The 16,300-nt window shown below is 39.1% G+C and overlaps 5 protein-coding genes across 5 annotated transcripts; 2 read left to right on the top strand and 3 right to left on the bottom strand.

Annotated features, from left to right (window-relative positions):
• Positions 1 to 372: 372 nt before the first annotated feature.
• On the top strand, positions 373 to 3,247 carry TOT_030000646 (chaperonin CPN60; the record flags this gene model as incomplete). Its single annotated transcript, XM_009693390.1, has 6 exons — positions 373 to 1,267; positions 1,428 to 1,627; positions 1,661 to 1,875; positions 2,121 to 2,479; positions 2,706 to 2,825; positions 2,994 to 3,247. The coding sequence occupies 6 exons, from the start codon at positions 373 to 375 to the stop codon at positions 3,245 to 3,247; spliced, it is 2,043 nt and encodes a 680-aa protein (XP_009691685.1).
• A 1,194-nt stretch (positions 3,248 to 4,441) lies between these two features.
• TOT_030000645 (conserved hypothetical protein) lies at positions 4,442 to 5,842 on the top strand (the record flags this gene model as incomplete). The annotated part of the gene is made up of 1 exon (XM_009693389.1): positions 4,442 to 5,842. The coding sequence occupies one exon, from the start codon at positions 4,442 to 4,444 to the stop codon at positions 5,840 to 5,842; it is 1,401 nt and encodes a 466-aa protein (XP_009691684.1).
• A 441-nt stretch (positions 5,843 to 6,283) lies between these two features.
• TOT_030000644 (uncharacterized protein) lies at positions 6,284 to 10,891 on the bottom strand (the record flags this gene model as incomplete). Its single annotated transcript, XM_009693388.1, has 3 exons — positions 6,284 to 9,848; positions 9,882 to 10,301; positions 10,404 to 10,891. The coding sequence occupies 3 exons, from the start codon at positions 10,889 to 10,891 to the stop codon at positions 6,284 to 6,286; spliced, it is 4,473 nt and encodes a 1,490-aa protein (XP_009691683.1).
• Positions 10,892 to 12,251: 1,360 nt separating this feature from the next.
• On the bottom strand, positions 12,252 to 12,839 carry TOT_030000643 (conserved hypothetical protein; the record flags this gene model as incomplete). The annotated part of the gene is made up of 1 exon (XM_009693387.1): positions 12,252 to 12,839. One exon carries the CDS (start codon positions 12,837 to 12,839, stop codon positions 12,252 to 12,254), a length of 588 nt encoding a protein of 195 aa, XP_009691682.1.
• A 476-nt stretch (positions 12,840 to 13,315) lies between these two features.
• On the bottom strand, positions 13,316 to 16,294 carry TOT_030000642 (uncharacterized protein; the record flags this gene model as incomplete). The annotated part of the gene is made up of 2 exons (XM_009693386.1): positions 13,316 to 13,755; positions 13,807 to 16,294. The coding sequence occupies 2 exons, from the start codon at positions 16,292 to 16,294 to the stop codon at positions 13,316 to 13,318; spliced, it is 2,928 nt and encodes a 975-aa protein (XP_009691681.1).
• Between the last annotated feature and the right edge of the window lie 6 nt (positions 16,295 to 16,300).

Raw genomic sequence — 16,300 nt, 5'->3', positions numbered from 1 at the left:
ACATTGATACAAAATTATATTTTTATTATTATTAAATACGGTTTTGTGATCATGTAAACGGTGTTTTAGGTTATATATAATCCGATAACAAATATTAATTGGAAGGAGTAATGTGTAAAAATGGAAATAGTTTATGGTATGAATTTTTAACTCAGGTATCCTAGAGTTCCTGCGCAAATTTTAAAGTCGTTTCCAAGTGTTTTCCAGTTGATTGTTCCTATATGTGTAAGGGTTTACTAGTGGAATCTCTGTATTATGTTACATGGGGCGTGGGTTCGGGTTCAATTGACGTTGTATTTATCAATTTATTTGTTGTACTATATAGTTGAGTTATGTATCGCTTTTTTCATTAATGACTTGGGTCGTTATATGATGAATTATTCTGTGATTGTGTTGGTATTTTGTCTTCCCAAACTGGTTTGCAGTTTGGGGATTCTATATAAACACACTGAATTTTTGATTCCCAGATGCTCCAGGAAAGTAAATCAGAGTAATTCGATAATCCTGCCTTCAAATTCTTTAGCTACCGGGGCTTCTAGGCCCTATTCTTTCATTGCAAATCCAGGTGTGAGATCGAATTTCCTTTCAAGTAATTTAACGAGTAAACTATCAAACAGCCTTAATGGCCGTTCCAGCAGTTCCCTATATTCTAAGCCTAAGGAAATAACGTTGGCCGACGAGTGTAGGAACAGCCTGCTGTCCGGAATCCTGAAGGTGGCAGACACCGTAAGAGTTACCCTGGGACCCAGAGGAAGAAATATCTTGCTGGAAAAGGAGTTTGGGTCGCCAATCATCGTTAACGACGGAGTCACCATCGCAAGAAACATAGAGCTGAGTGACAGGAAGATGAACGCAGGAGCGAAACTGATCCAGGAGATAGCAAGCAGCTCAGACGACAGAGCAGGGGACGGAACGACGTCCACGGCAGTTCTGGCAGCAGAAATAGCCTCGAAGGGAGTTGAGTACGTTAACCAGGGGCACAACTCAATACCGCTGCAAAAGGGCATTCAGAAGGCGAGCAAGCTAATAATAGAGGAGATAAAGAAGCTGAGCAAGCCAGTGAACGGCTATCAAGACCTGCTTAACATTGCAACGGTGGCCACGAGTGGAAACCTGGTGATGGGAAAGGTGATAGCGAAGGCGTTCGACAAGCTGGGAGCGAACGCAGCGACGATTTTGGAGGATAACCCGGCACTAGAAGACGAATTGGACTTCACGGAAGGATATACCTTCGATAAGGGATTTGCAAACCCCTACTTTCAACTAGGTTAGTGTACCTCTTGTCTGTCTTCGTAAGTACTGTTATTGTGTACATGGAGCTATACAATTTATTGGTTAGAAATTAGAAACAGTAGTTTGGTGGGTAAACCAGTAGGTGTAATAAGTGGTAGTGTGTAGCAAATAGGGTGGTTGACGTCTTATTTCAGGGGAAGAAAAGGATAGTATTGAGTGGATGAATCCGCAAATACTGGTGTACGACGGGAAGATAGAAAACGCGCAGAGTATCCTCAACGTCCTCGAGTACGCGGCGAAGAATAAAGTTAACCTGGTGATAATCGCAGAGGACTACGGCACAGACGCAATGCAGACGTTCATAATAAATAAGATGCGCGGAATGCTGAAAGTGGTAAGTTTGTTGGAGTGGTTAAATGGGACGTAGGTGGCAGTTAAGTCGCCGAGCTTCGGTGAGAGGAGAAAGGACTACCTGCAGGACATAGCAGTGGCGACTGGAGCGACCTTCGTGTCCCCAGATGTCGGGGTCGACCTGAACGACGTGACACCAGAAATGTTGGGCAGCGCCAAGAACGTTGTGATCAAGAAGGACCGCACGACGATAGTGACGAACCCAAACTGCCTACCAAGCATAAGCACAAGGTATAGCATACTGCCGCTTATTCAGATGGTCCATAGTTATGATATTAGTAGCACTTATTGTATTGATATGGTATTAGTAATAGCGCTACTACCAGTGGTGGTGTGATTGACTAACTACACTGCCATTCCCAGTTGTGGTATTAATTAACTACACTGCCACGGGCAATGGTTGTGGTGTTAAGTATCTACGAATAATGATAGTTGTGTCGGTGGTGTGGTGGTGATTAACAAATAACTGCTTGTAGGGTAAACAACCTGGTCAGAGAAAAGGAGATGTGCACAAGCAACTTTGACAAGACGAAGCTGAGTGAAAGGATAGCAGCGCTGAGTGGCGGAATAGCAAGAATAAGAATCGGGGCGGCGACGGAGACGGAGCTGAAGGAAAAGAGGCTGCGCTACGAAGACGCAATAAACGCAGTGAGGGCAGCCATGGAAACAGGCTACGTGCCAGGGGGTGGGGTGACGTACCTGCAGATGCAGAAGGAGCCCTTCAAGAGCATGGTGATGGACCACGTGAAGAACACCATAAACCAGGAACAGACGTCACAATTCTCGACTAACGAAGGTGAGGTTGAAGTAGGTGGGGAATACGTAGAGAGTGAAGGTAAGCACTGTGGTAAAAGTAGGTGAATATGAGAAGACTCGCTATGCAGAAAGTAGATTATGGCAGTACACTAGAGTACAGCATAGTATATTATAGCATAGTAGAGTACAGCATAGTATAGAATAGCATAGTAGAGTACAGCATAGTATAGAATAGTATATTAGAGTATACTATTGCAATGTGTAACCGTGACCATGTGTTGTAATACTGACATAACTGTGTCCAGATGTTGAAAAGTTGGACAGCATGGAGGAGATGGAAAGTGAAATAGAGTTACAGCAAGCAGGAGCAAAAATTGTGATAGATGCAATGTCGATAATAACAAAACAAATAGCAAACAATGCAGGTAACACACTAAATAGTTGTGGTCTAATATATGATTTAACTCAGTTATTTTAAGCTAAACTGATAATAATGGTTATAACTATAAGTATAATAATGATAACAATAACAATAATTACAAGTACACACTTAAATGAAGTAAAATGTAGTAAAATGTAATAAAATGTAATAGGAGTCGATGGCAACAAGGTCGTCGAAAGGATACTGAACAGCGGCAAGGAGTTCGGCTACGGCTGGAACGCAAAGACAAATCGTTACGGAGACATGATTAAGCAGGGCGTCATAGATCCAACCAAGGTGATCATGTCAGCGGTCGAACACAGCACCTCGGTGGCAGGGTTGCTGCTGACGACGGAGGGGATGATGGTCGACAAAGTAGAAGATAAGCAGCAGAACAGCAACGAACTGGAAAGCAACTTGTTATAAGTTTAATGTAGTAGTTAACGTTTAAACGTTTGTACAGACTTCCTAAAATATTAAAATGTTATGAGCATATTGAATAGCATATGTATCCTTAAATATAAAAAAAACTAAAAATAATCTACATTTATCACATGGTGGTTAGAATTAACAAATTAAGGTCTATCATATGTTTTTTAAGTCCCTTATTATGATACAATATTAATAACTTTATTTAATAAAAATTGTATTACAATTAATGGTGTTTTACTGTTTTTTTGTGTGTTGACGTTATACACACTAACTATATTAAATCGACTATTTTAACGGCGAATTTGCAATAAAAATGTATTTAAAAATTGAGGCAGTATTTATATAATGTACAAGAATTATATAGGGGTAGAATTAAAGTTATTGAACAAACAAAGTCAATACCAAAAATAATTTAAAATTTCCATTATTTATGACAAGCTGTACTTCATTTAATATAGTACAATTATAATTTAAGTATCTGATTAATTAAAATGATGTAATATATATTAACAACAAAACAAACAAGCATTTAACGAAATAAAGTATAAATTGATTAATCCATGAGGGATTGCGTAATATGTAGTTGGTATTAAATTTGATGTTAGTTATGAGTTATATAAATTTACCGATGTGTTAACTATGATATATTGGAACGGAATCCATATTTGTAATAGTTGAAGTTTATTAACAAAATGTGATACATACCACATATTCAAATACAAATCTGTATCATTGACTCAGAGTTAAAATATATATAAATAACCTTAACATCAAATTATAAAAAGATTTGTAGTATTAGACGGGTCAATTGTAATATAAGTAACTGTAAGAATGTTCATCACAACGGCTCCGAGTTATCGATCATAGCAAATTATTAATTTAATTTAAATGACTTATATAAAATCGTTAGAGTTATTGATTATAAATATATTAATTTAATTAAAAAAATGATTTTTAAAATGATGGAATCTCAGTGTTATGTGGTGTAATGTTTTCGAAAAAAAATACGAATATAGTCAATATTTAAATAGAACGATGTGGAATGGGCACCAACAACATAATTAAAATGATTTGTTGGTGTTTATCCCACCCTTTGCTTTATGTACCATATATTCTGTAAAATATTAAATGGTAGTCTATTTCAGCAAAAATAACTCAAAATAATCACTGATTTAACTAACTCGAAACATGAGTGAAAACATAAATACAACAGATACACGTAGCAATGGTATTTGTCAAGCAATAATTGTATTTCTTACATTATGCTACTTTTTGACAAATTGCCATATAGATTCTGCCTCGGCTCTTTTTGCCTCGGCGTTTCAGATCCCTCTGCACAATACTGGTATATACTTTACCAAATTGTACAGTTTACGGTGTTTACTAATGGCTACCGGCACACTTTTTGAATATATCACATACACCCTGGTTGATACATTCTCTAAATCGCCGAATAATCGCATATACATTAATCTGGTCAACTTATGTTTTCAATTAGTTACCAGGGTAGTGTTTGCCTGGTTAACACACTGTTCATCGCAATTGGCGTATCACGCCTACATAGTTCTGGCAATTGAGGGCTATATTTGTGGTTCCTTGACTTCACTTGCAGCAATTGTTCCAGGGTATTCAGTTGTGGTAACTTTGGGCTATAATTTGTGCAGAGTTTTTATATCGTTTGTACAATTCATTCTAGATTTATTGTGGTATGGGCGGCCCTTGGTTATGATAAAGATACAGTGTTGGTTAAGCGTCGTCTTGACCGCCCTGGCTGTGGGCTCCTGGGCTTACTTTATAAATTCGTTTTGCAACACACCTAATGCTCATCGAAAAAAAGGGGATATTGTTCAGAATCCTTCGAGCCCAGGTTCAGAAAGCCCTACAAATGTTCAAGTTGCAACCTTTTGTGAAACATTCATGAAGTGTTTGTCACCCTTCCTCATGTTTCCTGCTGGGTCCATTTTCAAGGATTTCCTCTTCCCAGGGGTCCTTCCCTACGCTCTTTTGCAAAGGGATAGGTGCCATATCATTAACAAGGTAGTGACCTTATTGTATGGAATAGGGTCAGTAACGCTTTTTGTTCTTGAGAAGGCGGGGGTTTTCGATAAATGGAACAGCTTTTATGATGGATTTTGGTTCACAACTATGCCAGTTACTGTTATCACAATATACACATTTATGGCCATTCACACAAGAATTCCATCAGCAATGAGAATACGAAATTCTAAACCCATAGTGATGATCATGACATTGATTCTGATCGTCTATTATAGTTTTTTATATGCTCTGAGCTATGCTGGCGTCCCTAAGGTTGTTCACACTTCATTTAATGGGACTAATAAAATAGGCAATAAGAGTGTCATAACCTGTAACGTGATATGTACTATGCTCTATAGGTTCTTCTTTTCTAAGATAGCCGTTGGCTATAATCACACGAGGGTTAATCTAGGATATCATCTACCCAAATTTCGACCTATTCACAGGATGTCGAAATCAAATGTGGCCTGGTACTTCATTAGGAACACATTCAGGAGGGCTGGGAACGACACCATCGAAGACTTTAGGATGAATATTAAGGACTACCTGTAATGTTCATTCTTCTTTGCATATATGTTATTATATAACTTCATTTATGGTGTTATTTCATATATTTATGGGATACACCTAGTTTTTCGTGTGGCTTCATCCGTGTAACCGGTGATAGATTACACAGACTTAACTAGTATTATGTTTCTAAATAGTTAATGATTTGTGTCAAAAATTCATATTTTGAGTTGATACGGGAAATTTTATTTTGGATTCAACAATACGTATCGATACACATTTGTATATTATTGTATATGTAAGATTCCATAACTAAAAATCTGTGTACAGACTTGTTAGAATATTAAAATGTTATGACCATATTGAATAACATATGTATCCTGAAATACAAAATAAATTAAAAATTATTGAAACATGGTAGAAGATACTGGTAACATGTAACAAATTAATCCATGTTACACTATTTAATACACTGCATTCTTTGAGTTATTTAGTGTATTTTACACTGTTTTCTATAATTGATGCGATTGAATCGTTTGCTTGGATATCACTGGTTTTACAAGTCCTTATCAGACAGCCGTCATGAACTACCCATATTGAACTGCAGATTTTCAACACATTCGCATCATGTGCTGTGACGAAGGTAGTACAGTGACAAAAGTATTTAATCAGAAGATCATAAATTGGAACTCCGAGATCATCACACCTGGAACTGGTCTCTTCAGCCAAGTCTTCCTCTGGAGGTTCATCCACGACTATCATTCTAAAGAAGTTCCTGTATAAGACTAATCTCGCCAACGATAGTGTCCTCAGTTGAGTATTGGATAGTAAAGTGTCACTCTCATAGCGGTTTCTAGTCGATTCTCTGTACTTTCCAAGGCCATCGAATGAGTCAAGTTCACTGGAGGTACAAATTCGGTCAGACCCGTTAACTTTGGGTTGATTGACTGAGTTCGGTCCACGTCTTGATATTCCAAGGTTCTCGTGCACTAGAACAGTATCTAGTTTCTTACCACCCTGTAGTTCATTAACGAAGTGTAGTAGACCACACTTGTCCAGGGCATCGTTGATGTCGGTATCAGTGAACAATCTTCTAGGATCGACAAATCTACGCACAGTCCATCCCTTGAATACGAATGGCAGTTGTGGTAACACACCTATAATCTGTCTAAGGACTACCTTGGGGATATCATTCAAATCTTTACCATCCAACAATACTTGACCAGTTCTGTTACTAACAATGTTCTGTAATACTGACAGTAGAGTGGTTTTACCGGCACCTGTTCTACCAACCATACCAATGATCTCAGATTTACCAGCTGACACTGAAACATGTTTCAAAATCATACTTTCTGGGTTGAGTTCAGCAGTAGTGTACACACACACGTCATTCAGCTGGACACCTGTGCGATCATGGGTTAGGTAATCGTTGACATCCAAGATGTGTAATTTGGGATGGTAAAACAGTCGTCGCAAAGCATAAAACTTCTTGTTATCAGTTTTGAACTCAATGGCCCTGCGTTTCAACAGTTGTTTCTTGTCGAGGCCACAGACCTCTTTATTGATAGGATTAACTAAGTACTCCTCATGGGTGTTTATAAACTTGGAATAAGTAACCTTCTCACCGGGAGGAACGAAATACTGTAAACGCTGAACAGAACAGACGGCTATTTCCAACTTGGAGTACATTAAAGCCAGTTTATCAAAATATTTGATAACATTCATATTAAGTGAGAGAGCCAAACCAAAATATCCAACTTTTAATTTCTGTGAATCGACCTTATCCAGAACAATAAGTGCCAATAAAATTAAAAAGGTGGTTAGTGAAAATATCCAATTGAACAGTACAGATGACCATACAACAACTGTATATAGCAGGCATTTGCATCTGGCTTTATAATCCCTGTGTTCTAGCACCTTATTAACAAGGTCTGATTGTCTCGTAAAACTTCTATAAATGGACGAGCCAGATATAGAGTTTTCGTAAACTGCCATGAGGTTTGATACACTTTCTATGTAGGCGAAGTGGATGTACTTAGAAGATTGAATCTGCCTCCTGAGCACATAGTAATAAACTGTAACCAGTGCAGGAATAACCAGGGGTATGGACACTGGGAACAGATAAAACAGAGTTAATATACTGATCAATAACTGAATTGAATATACAAAACACAGTGACAGAAAGTAGCCAACCTCCTCGTCGACGGAGTACATGTCACATGATATGCACGTGATCAATTGATTAATTTGTTTTTTTATTCTAATCAGTGATGAACTATTTTTGAAAACTGAATCAATTAAGTACTCGTGAATCTTGCGGCACGACGTGGTTGTCGATATTGAGAAAAAAACTGTCGACAAGAAGGATATTGTAATTATGGATGAAACAAAGATTGTGGTTTTATTTAGTGATGAGTTGCTGAGTGTCTTAATTTCAGACAGGTTGACAAAGTGCCCATTGTTGAATTGGTCAATGTTCTTTGTTATGTGATCCGATAAATTTGTAGCTAAAACAAGCTTTAAATTATCCATGACGTTGAACGCCACGGTAGTCAGTGCGTACAGTGAGAATGCGAGTGGAGCACCCTTCAGAAAAACGATGTATGGTCTCAATTTAGCCCCAGACAAATCGTTTTGAACAAAGGATTGAAAAGACTTGTAGTACTTGGCTTTAGTCTCTTCCCTTCGACCTAGCCTAGTCCTCGAACTGGAGGTGCAGAGGCTGATAATATCATTGGTCAAATAGTTGATGCGATAAGTGTCATTGTTAATAGAGGATAAGTACTTGAAATCATGGTTAATGGTATCCTTTTTTGCAATGAATTCGTGTAAATTAGATGTGAACTGCAATGTATTTTTCTTGACATTATAAATAGGGACATTGGGCAGCTGAGTTAAGTCAGAAATTTTTGCACATAACTGGAGAGATTGTTTTGATGTTGTCAAAACAACTGACAGGTCACCATTAACCAATAGCCCAGTTTTAAGGTTAAACAGGTTATTAAATACTGTCTTCGATACGTATGGGTCAAGCCCGTGTAATGAAAAATCCAAACACATCAAGAACGAACATTGGCTGTTGTTATACTCCTTGTTGACTCTGTGGAACACCAAGTAAGCGTACACTGCACGAGCTAACTCCATTCGTACACGTTGACCTCCACTCAGTGAAAGTGCGTTGTCTGACAGAACTCTGAGGTCACCCTTCTTCCAGGTCGATATGTCGTACTCAAGTTCCACTGCCTTGAGTACGGTGTTGTACAACTGCTCGTCAAACTTATGACCAAATACAATGTTGGATCTAACTGTCCCATGTTGTAGAAAAATGTCCTCAGAAGCATAGAATATTGGCATTGATGTGTATAGAGGTACAACAGCCATGGAACCCCCAACCAGGGTCATCTCACCAAGGATCGACTTTAAAAAGTTTGATTTCCCAGAGCCTTTAGAACCAGTGACAATGGCTATTTCGCCACGTTTTAACTCAAAGTTTATATTTTTCAAATAAGGTTCATAGTTCTTGTTTAGTAGGTCGTCGCGTGTGTTGACCCATGTAAATGTGGCATCCTTGAAATAAACAACGACATCGTTAGGTATTTGGTTAGTCGTATCCGCTATCACAGTGGCAGTTTTAGTGGAACCAGTGTATGGGTTCCCAGTAATATAGAAGTTGGGAGAACAGGTTTTAAAATACTTGTCCATCCTTTTAAATGACACGTACGACATACCGAACACCTTTATGGCAGTGGGTACCAGAAACATCGAAGTAATAATTCTCAAAAATATGTAAAAGGTTGTCATGAATCCCGCAGTGTCAATATCAGTAATAACCGAAGCAGCGTTTACTGATTTAACAAAATGAGATTGAATAACATAAAACGACAAATTAGTGCACGTTATAAACAGAGTCATGTTGAAAAGCGTCAAAAAAAACCTTAAAAAGAACAGGGAAATCTCTGTGTTTCGGCTTTGAATGATAACATTAATTCCGATGTCGTCGTAAAAGGTTTTCTTGATCACGTTCAAGTGTGAAAAGATGTTGTCGCACTTGCTCAACTTGCGATCCCTCGAATATAGTATAAACCTATACAAGTAGGCGTTGAGAATTTCTACAATAATCATGGCAAAAACGAAACAAATTCCTATTATGTATAGCACCCATAGTTTCAGTTTAAGTTGGTAGGAAAGTAGAAATATGCCATAAAAGAAGGTGCATAAAAATTCGATCAAGTATTTGATTGAATCAAAAAGTTCAGAAACGTTATAACAATCGTTCCACTCAAAAGCGTACATTTGCGCGTTAATGCCCTTGCTTTGGTAACGTAGAGCTGGGCAGAACAGAGGATTTTTAGAACACTCAGAGTCAGGTGAACAACTGTGAAGAACCTGGTTGCACACATTCAACGAATTAGAACCGTTTATGTTATTTGAAAACCTCCGCCTATGAGATAACCCATGCTCAAAAATTGAGATCGAAGTCAGGTAGTGGATAATACAGAGCAACCTCAGAACGTAGAAGTTTATATTTTCAAGAAACAACCCATCTAATATCTGGAAAATTATTACAACCAATAGTAAAAAAATCGTGTTAACAACGTTAATCGACTTATCATTCAGCAGCTCTAGTAACTTTTTAACCAGGATTGCGATACTCATACTCAGGATGTTAACTGCTATTAAACCAATGATAAGCCATAAGCCTCTTTTCCAAATCGTTAGAAACAGGGCTCGCAGCATTATTGATTTGTTAGAACGAGCCTTAACTTTGCCTTTGGCGTTAAATCTTAGGCGTGATTCCATTTCAAATAAACCGTCACTGACGTGTTTAGAGAATATTGGAATCCACTTAAGCACCTGGTCTGATACTGGAAGAGGGTGTAGTCTATAGGGATCAACATAGTTTTTGGTGAGCAGGATAACCCAGTTGTTGGCCCAGCTAAAAAAAAGATACCTAAAGATGCTTGAGTCATCGTAGTATTGAAATTCCTTATTCCTCCTGTCCCTGAAATACTGCTTAAAATACAGTTCGCTTTCCCAGAAGCACGGTTCAGGCTCTGGTTTTTTAGTTTCCTCCTTTATTGAATCCTGGGTCATTGGTAATTACCATTCATTGTATCAATTTAGCCATTTTTGGCTGGGTGTGTGTGCTTTACTAGAATTAAAATCTATTTAAATCGTCCGTGTCGAAGACACTTTGGTACTGCATTAAACTAACTGATAAATGTTTCTAACAGTTGATAAAATAAATTTATTCATTTTAGGCCGCGATTACTAGTTCTTATCGCCTTTAATTTTATCTTCATTCGGTGTGAATTTGTTGTGAGTGGGTACTTTTTGAAAACGGGGGATTATGGTACACTTGAATGCTTTAAAACTGCGATATACAAGGTGCAACTGTTAGTTTCACAGGAGACTGAGTTAAAAATGAATTTATTGTGCGTTTAACACACTGAATAATAGTTCACGAATTAAAAATCCCAATTGGTAAACTATGACAATAAAACTTCAAAGTGTAAGACCAAAAATATTTTAAAAAATTACGGCAAGTACTTGATTCTGAGTAAATGTGAAATGTGCAATTATTTGTATCCAGAATGAAAATGTTGTGTCGAACTGAATTAAAATGCTAAATCCTCGTAGTTACTGGAGATCCGTTTTTAAAACCATTCTAAAATCAACCTTTCATTGCCGATATACTCATAATAGTACGAATTTTATCGTTAATACTACTCAAAATAATAACAACTAAAGCTCGGCAGCTCCATGGGGGATTGCGTAATATGTAGTTGGTATTAAATTTGATGTTAGTTATGAGTTATTTAAATTTTCCGATGTGTTAACTATGATATATTGGAACGGAATCCATATTTGTAATAGTTGAAGTTTATTAACAAAATGTGATACATACCACATATTCAAATACAAATCTGTATCATTGACTCAGAGTTGAAATATATATAAAAAACAAATACGTCTACATAACATGTTCGGCGTAATGTGTGCTATATCATCAAAGGTGATTAATGATTAATTTATACTGTATTTTACTTAATTGACTGAGTCCTTCTAACTTACACATTTAGTATTCCAGCTGTTTTTTCAATTTTTTAGTACAAATAACGTCCACTTTAGATATAAATAGCTTTATACTAAACCTACGATTTCTATTCTCTTTATCTAGCGCCTGTGAAGACATACTTTAATAACCAAAATATCAACATACGACATCCGTCCTGGTATTTTAAAAAATACACCTGCACCTTTATAAATTTTTGCCAAACTAGCCCCTCAAACTGACCTGTAAACTGATTCCTAGTCGTAATTTTCTACGCAGTATACCTAGACATGTAAGCCGATAAGAGTATCACATTACAAAATTGTGAGTATCACAACTACCGTTTGTTATAAAACAATGTAATGGAACATGTGCTGATTAAAACATACTACAAACATTTTACAATGCTAATTCAAAATCGGCGTGTAATTTGAGGCCGGGTGCCAATTTAGCAAGGAGTTTATGTGTAAAGAGGTGAGAGGGAAGTCCCTTCTTGACGAGTTCTGCGAAGACCTTGAAGAAGTCTCCATCAAATTTAACGTGTACAAAGTCAAGTAATTCGTCTAATCCCCCGAGGACCTTAACATTCTCGCCCTTTACACCTGAGTAATGCTTGTGGGTGACGCCTCCGGTATGTGTATTGAACACGCCCAAGAGGGCAACGTGCCAGTGGAGGCAATCAGAAAGACCCAATACTTCAACGAGGAGGTCACCGCCTTCCATGTGGAGGAACTTATGATGCTTTGGTGTAGAGCCACCGTGAACAGATGACAGGCCCTCTGCAAACTCTTTGAGATAGTGTACCTTGGGGACAAGGTGGACAAATCTGAGCTTGGGAGCAGTGGCTCCAGTGCCAACAACATGCCCTACGTGGTGAAATACTGCGAGTTTTTCATGTCCGTTATTTTCGACCAAGGTATGGTCCAGCAAGAAGGGGGCTGCCGATACGGCTGCTATAGCAACAAGGGCTGCGAAAGCTGTTTTCATTTTACTTTATGTTATTAAATAGTTTATGTCGTTATTTTCAAGACGATACACAATAAACGGCACGAATGGCATTGTGTGTGGGGAGCTGCCTTTAATATTCCCAATATTTCTTAATTTATCAATTATATGCCCTTTTGAGACTTTAATATTCCCTTTAACCACCATGAATAAATAACAAAATAAATATGAAAATGTTAGAGTAGCCAGAGGGCCTATGCCTGCCCCGTGAGCACTCATTACGACGTTTTTACCCTAAATATTGATATATTAACCTCTAACTTGCCCTTAGACTTGCCTTTTGCCCACTTAATTTTCCTACATTGTGTATATGACCTAATATTTCCATTCTTCCCCTCATGTTCCCTCCTTTTAAACTTGTCAGTGTGTATCTAAGAACTAATTCAGCTGCCTGTTCCATTTTGCTCTTATCCTAACTAGCATGTAGTTTAAAATTAAATTTATGAATTTGTGCTCTTCTAACTGGCCGTCGATACTTTTCCGGCCGAGTGTGTGCGATGTTTCGATAGAAATGCAATTATTTGAGTGTAGTTGAAGTAGTGCTGAGAGATTCCGCTGCTGGCGTTCACGAGAAGCTTAAAATAGTGGAACGGTTCGTTTATCACTAGGAAGCTGTTGTAACTAGCCCTCATCACGTGGAATGGTGTCAACTTAAACCTGTCTCTCCTGTGCTCTGCCTCGAGTGCGTAGAACAGTATTAGGCCGTTCATGCCAACCACCAATATGAAGTGGCAGTTGCTGCCGCACAGACAGTTGCCTTTTGTGCCTTCGCCCGCTTCACTCGGTGGGAAACCCAGCGGCGAATATAGGATAGTGTGATCTAGGTGTGTGATGTTGCCGCTGCCGATGAACGTCTCATCCATCCGCAGAGCCTCCTCGTGGCTGGGGTCATGTGTGGCTGGGTGCCTAAAAGTGTCCGAAGTATGGCTCGCGGGGCCATTAATGCCACCGTAGGCCTCTAGCAGAAAGTTGTTGTACACCTTAAGCAGCGACGTTACGTAAATGCGCCCTAGGTTGGTCGATATTACCAGGTACTGCTGCATCGAGTTGACGCACTTGTCAAACCTGGTTGCGTCGGCAGTGCGCCTGCTGAAATCACCATCCACAGGCACAGTGTCCACTGCGCCCTCGCTCACTCCATCCCTGCTTGTTTTTTCGAGGTAGCTGTCCGCGTAGAGGTGGTACTGGTTGTACTGCTTGCTGGTCACCACGACGTTCGTGACCGCGCCCTTGACTCTAGTTTTAAATCTTTTGACCACGGTCGCGTTTAAGCCCAGGTCTATTGCCACCAGCGTCAGCGTCACTGAGTTTTCTGAGTAGTGCGCCAGACACACGTAGTCGTAGACTACGCTGAAGTTGTTGTACCCCATGCTCCGGCCGTCCCCATCATTGCACTCCTCAGTTTCTCCGCCGTCGTCCGCGCAGTTGGGCGGCGGGTGCTGTATTATAAATATACTGAATAGCCTGCTGCTTAGGCGCCGGTTACTTCCGTGTTCAGTGGCGTCCAGGTTGCCCGAGAGGATACTCGCGGGTAAACTGTACACCCTATTCTCACCCAACTTCATGTAATAGACGCTACTGTAATCCCCTATGGGTCTTCGCCTTTCCGTGTGCTGGTAAATGTCCAATTGCAGCAGTAGTATTGACGCGTATTTGGACGAATTGATCGACTTGCATACTCTCTCCATGAAGTTACTGCAGCCCTTCTTACTCCACTTATTGGCTATATTCTCTGCATTGCTCGAGTCCCCATCGTGCTCGTTCGTGTAATTCAGACTCTTGGGAACCAGGTACCACACCAATTTCTTCACCGGGTCCTTGAACCTTTGTATGAATACGTAATTGAACAGGCTTCTGTTCTCGTGTTCTATGAACAGAAGGTATAGCGACCCATCTGAGTGTCCAACTGAACATATGTTAGGCAGCCTAGGGTGAAAAGTGATACAAGTAACCGTTTTATTGGCAGTTTTGGTAGTGCCAGTAGGAGTATTGGTAGAGGCGCTGATACTCGTGTTGTTCAAATGCTTTATGGTCGCCAAATTGTTAATTAGTATTTTACTGGTGTTCCTATCCAGTGACTTGTAGTAATCACTACTCAATCTACTGCCGCTGTTAGCATTGGTCTTTGTGGCACTTCTGACACCTCCTTGATGCGAAAAGTGTAAATCCAGCTGCAACAAATCCTTACTTGACGAGGCCAGCAGTAAGTTCGGCATGAGCTGTGAGTTGGCCATCACCTCTATTTTATTGGGAAGTGCCATCCTACTGTACAGCAGACTCAGTTTAAATACGTCGAAGCCCACTAAACTATTTTCATATTCCGCTACCAGTCCGTACTTTACATTCGTGGCGTTACCACCTTCTCCATGTTCGACGTAGTAGTACACGTACAACCTACTGGTTGATATGCCTATTACGCTTGCTATGACACTATTCGCCGTGTTTAGCAGGTACACTCTGTTGTACTTTGTTGATACTATCAGCAGTCCTGGGTCATTCAACTCCACCCGTGCGTTCACTACTTCGCCTACGTTGATGCTCTCGTAGTCGCTGAACTCATCCAAATCGTGGTCATATTTGTATACACATTCGCATTTTTCCATCTCAAAGACCTCTATGGCCTTAGATACCACTAAAATCCTTTCCTGATCTCTGAAATAAGGGAATATTGATCTGATTGACCCCGTGGTACTGATTGTCCTCAACAACTCTAAATTTTCCGTATCTACTACACACACTTGATCGCCTGTTGACAAAAATAACTTTTTATTTAGTTTTAAGTAATCTTCCACCTTATTTGAACTAATTTGACTCGATTTTCCAGCATTGCAGTCCTTATCGTTACAACGGCTAGTCACCCTGGTGTTGTTCAATTCTAAGACTAAATTCGTATCTGAGATGAATTGCACTCGCTTTTTTACTGCATTTTTACTTATCAGTTTACTTTCGTCGAATGGAATCCACTTGGTTATGTTTCCATTCGATTCCACTATTATTACAGACAACTTGACGTTCCCATCTAAGTCTCTGAAGTAACTTGTATTTACTCCAACTATATTTTCTTTAATTTCAATTTGATCGAATATTTCTGGATAAAACTCTAAATTGTTGGAAGAATCTACCGTTATAATTCCAAACTGCTCTTCTTGGTCACATTCGCCAAATACTCCCAAATATTTTGCCGGGATGTACCATTTGATGTATTTTATGTTTGACTTTTCAATTTCTGCTATTTTTTCTCCATTGTCGCACCTGATGAGCTCTATTGAGTCCCTTATTCCTGAGAAGATCAGCGGCAGACTCCTTTCCCCTTCTATTTTACATTTTAAGTTTATTTGCGATAGTAACTCTGTACTGATGTGTGCTACTTCATTGTTTTTGAGTGTGTTGTTGCTGCTTGTCTGCACGACGAGGCTGGAATCTCCATCCCCGCACATGTTCAC

This window comes from Theileria orientalis, chromosome 3 (assembly GCF_000740895.1).
Source record: "Theileria orientalis strain Shintoku DNA, chromosome 3, complete genome".
NCBI classification, from domain to species: domain Eukaryota; phylum Apicomplexa; class Aconoidasida; order Piroplasmida; family Theileriidae; genus Theileria; species Theileria orientalis.
This window is presented reverse-complemented; position numbering and strand designations above follow the sequence as displayed.